At 42.5% G+C, this 6866-nt stretch overlaps 1 protein-coding gene across 1 annotated transcript in view; it reads right to left on the bottom strand.

Moving 5' to 3' along the window:
* Window positions 1–6866, bottom strand: part of BICC1 (BicC family RNA binding protein 1) — a 326903-nt gene that overhangs the window by 30508 nt on the left and 289529 nt on the right. The window contains exons 12-13 of the mRNA XM_013004286.3: window positions 6208–6401; window positions 5929–6061 (exon numbers count right to left, since the gene is read on the bottom strand). Coding sequence (XP_012859740.1) covers window positions 5929–6061; window positions 6208–6401 — 327 coding nt within the window. The remainder of the gene's footprint in view (window positions 1–5928; window positions 6062–6207; window positions 6402–6866) is intronic.

Raw genomic sequence — 6866 nt, 5'->3', positions numbered from 1 at the left:
TCAGCACGTTGGGAACTACAGAAATTCCAGCCTGACTCAGAAGAGTACTTGAAACAGGGATAGCCCTGCTGATTATCAGAATACCGAATCGTGTGTTGTGACTAGGAAAAGGCCTTCAACAGTGCATAGATAACACTGTGAAGAATGGAGATTCCAGAACACTTAGCATACTCTTACAGAACTTGTAAATAGGGCAAGAGGCAGTCACTGGAACAGAACGGGAATCTTATGTGGTTTAAAATCATGAAAGGTGTGCAGCAGGGTAATCCTGTATGATAATTACTCAATCTTTCTGCTAACCAAAGAATCTGAGAAGCTAGACTATATGAAGAATGTGCATCAAGATTAAAAGAAGGCTATGATAGTTAGACTTTGTGGCAATTGGGCTTGGCCAGGATTCTCTCTAGTTTGGCATTTAAAGGCTTCCATGTGATGTGATGTGATGATGTGATGTGATGTGTGATGTGATGTGATGTGTGATGTGATGATGATGTGATGTGATGTGATGTGATGTGATGTGATGTGATGTGATGTGATGTGATGTGATGTGATGTGATCTGGCATAATGCAATCAACTCCATGATGAACTCTGCTGTGAACAATCAAGGAATGAAACTACCCTGCGAGCAGGGTGGGGTGCAATGAAAGGCAGTACTTTGGGGGTATGGCATACTCCTATTCAAGCAGACTGTGGGAAGTCTGGGCTCTTCTTGTTGCATCTGGATCCTACATCTGTCTCATCCACCAATGGTTCTTTGGATTTGAGTCAATGGCCGTCCATATTTCCTGATGACCATGGGAACTATCAGTGGCCTAAGATATTGCCTGCTGACCTTGGCTTCTTCAACCTCTGTCTCCACCAACTATGGTCTTCCTGCTTCTTGGTTCACCAGCCTGGCAACTACAGGAGTCAGGAAAAGCCACCAGTTTGAATAGGATACATGGACTTGAACCAGACTGTACTTACCTGCTTCTACAACTATGTGGGCCATTTCCATTTCCTTGATATAAAGCTCTTTGTGTGTGTGTGTGTGTTGTTGTTGTTGCTGTTGTGTAATTCATCAAGTTGGTTCCAACTCACATGGACCCTGGGTACAACAGAACAAAAATTTGCCTGGCCCTGCACCATTTTAATCATTGTTCTGATGTTTCAGCCCGTTGTTGTAGCCACAGTGTCAGTCCATCTTGTCGAGGGTCTTCCTATTTCCCATTGCCCCTCTATTTTACCAAGCATAGTGTCCTTCTCCAGGAACTGGTCTCTACCGATAACAGGTCCAAAGTACTTGAGATGGTGTCTCATCATCTTTGCCTTTAAGGAGCATTGTGACTGTACCTCTGTCAAGACAGCTTTGTTTGTTCTTTTGAAAGTCCACGGCACTTCCAATATCCTTCACCAGTACCCTAATTCAATGGTTGAATTCTTCAGCTTCTGCATCACTAGCTTTAGTGGTTGGTGCTTGCATGGGTTTAGAGATATTATCCCATCACAGACAGCACTATATCTCAAAATGAATCTTGAAATGTCCTTTTTGATGATAAATGTGACCTCATTAATCTTCTATCTCTCATTCTCAGCATAGTAAACCATATAGTTTTCTGATTCAAAATGTCCAGTACAGTCCATTTCAGCTCACTGACACTGAGACTGTCTCTCTTTATGCACTTTATTTCAATTTTCACAGCTTCCAATTCTCCTTGATTCATACTTCAAACATGCCAAGGTCCTCGGTTTGCAGCTGTCTCTTTTCATTTTGAGTGGGGCCCCATCAGCAAATGAAGGTCCCAATGGCTTTATGCCCATAGGCTTTACTCCATCCACATCATTATGGACCTCTACGTTGAGAAGAGAGCTTTTCCTTATTCATCTTTTGAATGCCTTCTGACCTGAGGTGTTTATCTTCTGGCATTATCTTGGAAAATGTTCTGCTTCTATTCATGAGGTTTTCAATATTTGACAATGTTCCCAAGTTATCTATAAGGTTTTCCTTGGGTAACTCCTCAGTAGTCGATAGCCTAGTCCTTCTGTGTAGTCTGGTCTTAGTTTAGAACCTCTACTGAAACCTGTCCACTTGGGATGGGCCTACTGGTATTTGGAATATCTTACCAGTGGCATATCTCACAGCATCACAACAGCACTAGAAACACCATGGTAAGGCAGTGACAGTGAAGAGGCGGATATGGAGATATACTCACTGGTTTTGCGTCTCTGAACAACCTGGCTTAACAACTAATTAACTAATTAGCTAATTAACAACCTGCAATATCCAGATGACTCAACCTCACTTGCTGAAAGAGAAGAGGAATTTAAGCATGTAACTAACACAGATCAAAGTCCACAGCCTTCAGTATGGATAAGGAAAACAAAAATCCTTACAACTAGATCAATAAATATCATCGTGAAAAATATGCAGAAACGATTGATGTGATAAAGATGTCATTTTGCTTGGATCAATTTTGTTTGGATTTTGCGTGGCTCCTGGAAGCAATCAAGAGATTTCATGGCATGTTGCACTGTGCAAATCTGCTGCCACAGACCTTTCAGGTGTGCCAAAGCAAAAACGTCACTTTGAGGACTAAAGTGCACCTGCTCCACAAACCAGGACCCAAACTCACTGCCGCTGAGTCAGTGCTGACTCACAGTGATCTCCTCTGGGCTTCTGAGATGGTAACTATTTACTGGAGTAGAAAGCCAATTCTTTCTCTCATGAGCTCCTGGTGGTTTCAAACTGCCAACCGTGCAGTTAGAAGCCCAAGGCATAAGCACTGCACCACCAGGGCTCCTGCACCTGACCCAAACCATGGCATTTTCAAAGACCTTATAAGCATGTGAAAACTGAACAATAAATAAGGAATCCTGGAAGAGAACGGATGGATTTGATGATGGTATTGGTGAAGAATACTGAGAGCACCAGGGTCCATCAGAAGGATGAACCAATCTATCGTGTCGGAATTCTCCCTAGAAGTGAGGTCGTTGAGACTGTCTCAGAGGCGTAGGACATGGTCTCAGGTGGGCCCAGTCCCAGGAGAAGGGTTTCATGCCTTGAATGGTAGAGTGTTGGTGAAAAACAAAAAAAGAGAGGAGCATCCTCAATTAGATGCAGACAGAAGCTGTAACAGAGAGCTGGAACTTAGCAATGATTTTGAGGATGGTATCGGAGCAGGCGTTTCTTCAGGAAACAAGTTTTCGCATGGATCCAGCTTTTTAAGAAATATCAGGAAGACCTCAAAAATGAGCCAAGAGAAAAGGCCATCGATCTTCACAAATGAAGAAACTGGTTGAAGTTCAGAAACTGATGGAAGAAGATTGTAGACTTTTCATTGATGTAATAGATAATTAAGTTGGTATACAACAGGGCTCAGCAACTTCAATTTTCAGAAAACATTTTGGCTTCTGGAAGCTTTCAGTGGGATTGCAGCCAAAAGTACTGCACACAGATCAGATAACTGAAGGAGCTGATCTTCTCTTCAGCCTTTTGAGCAAGATCAAAGCTAATAAAGATGGTTTTATAGAATAAATTGTAATCAGGGATGAATCTCTTAGATTTACCAAAATGGTGTAGAGTGGTTTCCAAGGGGAGCTACTGGGCCCTTTAAATTCACAGTATGCAACGGTTTTCTGGAATTACAAAGTGGTAATCTCACTTTAAATTATCCCAAAGGGCACAGGACAATCATGAGGGCTTATTGTGAAGACGTTTTCAGAATATGAAAAACCGAATTGGTGAGAAAAAGCCAGGAAAGTTACAACCCCCCCCCACCGCCCCCCCATCACAATGAAACTGCTTATTCTTCAAAATAGTAAGGACCATTCTAGAAGAATTTCATTGTGAAGACTTACCCCTTCACTCCACAACCCTGATTATGTATTCAGTTCTCTTTTTGTTCTCAAAACGCAAACAACACTGAAAAGGACCATGATTGGAGTGCCTGGAGAACTCCCAAATTGCCACTTTGGTGTGGTGAAAATCAGATAGTACAGAATATTTTAGGGAAGGGTTAGAGAGATGGGACCACCTCCTTTGGAAATACAGGGATCTAGATGTACGGTCTGTCAGGAACAGGAGCGCCACATTTGATATTTTTCTTTAATAAAGGTTTCTATGATTTTGTGGCAATAATTTTTTTAAATCACTTTATTAGGGGCTCATACAACTCTTATCACAGTCCATACATACATCAAGTGTGCCCAGCTATGTTGCCATCATCATTCTCAAAACACCTGCTTTCTACTTGGTATCAGCTCCTCATTTTCGCCCCACTCCCCCATCCCCCTGGACTCTTGATAATTTATAAATTATTATTATTTTATCATATCTTACACCATCTGAGGTCTCCCTCACCCACTTCTCCACTGTCCATCCCCCAGGGAGAGGGTTATATGTAGACTTTGTAATCTGTTCCTCCTTTCTCCCTCCCCTTCCCTCCACCCTCCCGATATCGCCACTCTCACCACTGATCCTGAGGGGTTCATCTGTCCTGGATTCCCTGTATTTCCAGTTCCTATCTGTGCCAGTGTACATCCTCCGGTCCAGCCGGATATGTAAGGTAGAATTGGGATCATGATAGTGGAGGGGAGGAAGCATTCAAGAACTAGAGAAAAATTGTATACTTCATCGTTGCTACACTGCACCCTGACTGGCTCGTCTCCTCCCCGCAGCCCTTCTGCAAGGGGATGTCCAATTTCCCACAGATGGGCCCTGGGTCCCCACAACACACTCCCCCTCATTCACAATGCTATGATTTTTATTTTTTTGGTCTTTGATGCCTGATACCTGATGCCTTCGACGCCTTGTGATCTCACAGGCTGGTGGTGGGCTTCTTCCATGTGGGCTTTGTTGTTTCTAAGTTAGATGGCCCCTTGTTTATCTTCCAGCCTATAGGACCCCAGATTATATTTTGACAGCCAGGCACCGTCAGCTTTCTTCACCGCATTTACCCATGCACCCACTTTGTCTTCAGCATTCGTGTCGGGGTAAGCTGGTGTGCTTCTTCCATGTGGGCTTTGTAGCTTCTGAGCTAGATGGCTGCCTGTTTATCTTCAAGCCTTTAAGACCCCAGACGTTATATCATTTGATAGCCAGGCACCATCAGCTTTCTTCACCACTTTTGCTTATGCACCCACTTTGTTCTCAGCGATCGAGTTGGGACAGGCTGGTGTGCTTCTTCCACGTGGGTTTTATTGTCTCTCAGCTAGATGGCTGCTTATTTATCATCAGGTCTTTAAGACTTCAGGTGCTATATCTTTTGGTGGCCGGGCACCATCAGCTTTCTTCACCACATTTGCTTGTGCACCCATTGTCTTCAGCGACTTCAGGTGCTATATATTTTGGTAGCCGGTCACCATCAGCTTTCTTCACCACATTTGCTTGTGCATCCATTGTCTTCATCGATCGTGCCAGGAAGGTGAGCATCTCAGACTGCCGAATTGTTAGAACAAAGTGTTCTTGTGTTGAGGGAGTACTTGTGCAGGGGCCCACTGTCCATCTGTTTTCTTAATACTCAACCTATAAATATATATACTTAGATCTATTTCCCCCTAATCATATATAAAAATATTTACATCGTTATATGCTTGTATTTAAATCTCTATGGCTACCCTTGTGGCAATAATTTTTGATACACATTTACACATAGACTAGGGAAGGGGTTCAAAAGTTTTGTGAAATAATGGAAATAAAATCTAATGCAATTTTCCACTACCTTTTCAAGGCTTTTGTATGTGTACATGTACACACACACACACGCATACATTTTTATCTATATGGATACAGCTTTATATCCATATAGACATCTCACTAAAAGCTAAGTAGATGAGTCACAATTGGTTGACAAAGCCAACTCAAAATCACTCACTGCACATACTCTACAACCCCCTTCATCCAATGATAGACCAGGCTTAAGTTCAGAAGTAAAGATAGGATTCTCAACCTTCTTGGGGGCTTGATTTGGGAGCTGCTTGCTCAGACCCAGTTGTTTGTCTGGATGGATCACTGTGATTTGCATTCAACACCTTTTCTCCCAGCGGTGAAGTGGATATGGCGCCATATTTTATGCTTGTAGACTGAAATAACAGAAAACAACATGCAGACAGACATAGTCACAGTTTTGCCACTTTAAATTCATTTCAGGTTGAGGTTTTAAGCTGTTACCTCTGACTTCTTACAAACTGCATAGATCCCACTACTCTGGGTGAAGGGTGTCCATTACCTGTGCATGTCCATTTAAAGCAGGTATTTTTGGGCCTTCTGTTTGCAAACTGCTGATGTGAACATCAACAGGAGTCAAGCCAGGAGGGGGAGATGGAGCGGTGTGGCCATAGGCAGGCACTCCAGATAGCAAAATATTGGTTAGTGTGGCATGAGCGGTGGATGGAATCATGAGGTGTGGGATAGCAGAAAAACCTGAAACAACATGGAAGGTATACAGACGTTGGAGCAGGGAAACACCATCACCAACGGTTAGCTAACAAGGAGCTGACACTCGTTCGAACTATAAATTCACAAGGACACGACACAATGTTGGTGCCTCTCTATAAATAAGTTGCATAATACTATTTTAAACACCACAACCAAAGAAGGTTAAAATGGAAGAACACGCGAGACTCTTTAATCCAAGCTTCTCATAGTACACAATGAGACAGCTCTCTAAATCTGGCACATACCAAAAGCAATGAAGTGAGTCGATCTACATTTCTTAATTACCAGGTCTTTGTATGCCTTTGCCATTGCTCCCTACAGAAGCACACTCTTTTGAAGATACTATTTTACTTTTATTAAGAAATCACTGCGTTTTCATTTAATTCATTTACTCAACACTTGAGTCTTCTATTTGACACATTTTGAACTAAGGGTTTTCCCTAAAGAAGC

This window comes from Echinops telfairi, unplaced genomic scaffold (genome assembly GCF_000313985.2).
Source record: "Echinops telfairi isolate 266 unplaced genomic scaffold, ASM31398v2 ScPeMD7_70;HRSCAF=299, whole genome shotgun sequence".
NCBI classification, from domain to species: Eukaryota; Metazoa; Chordata; class Mammalia; order Afrosoricida; family Tenrecidae; genus Echinops; species Echinops telfairi.
This window is presented reverse-complemented; position numbering and strand designations above follow the sequence as displayed.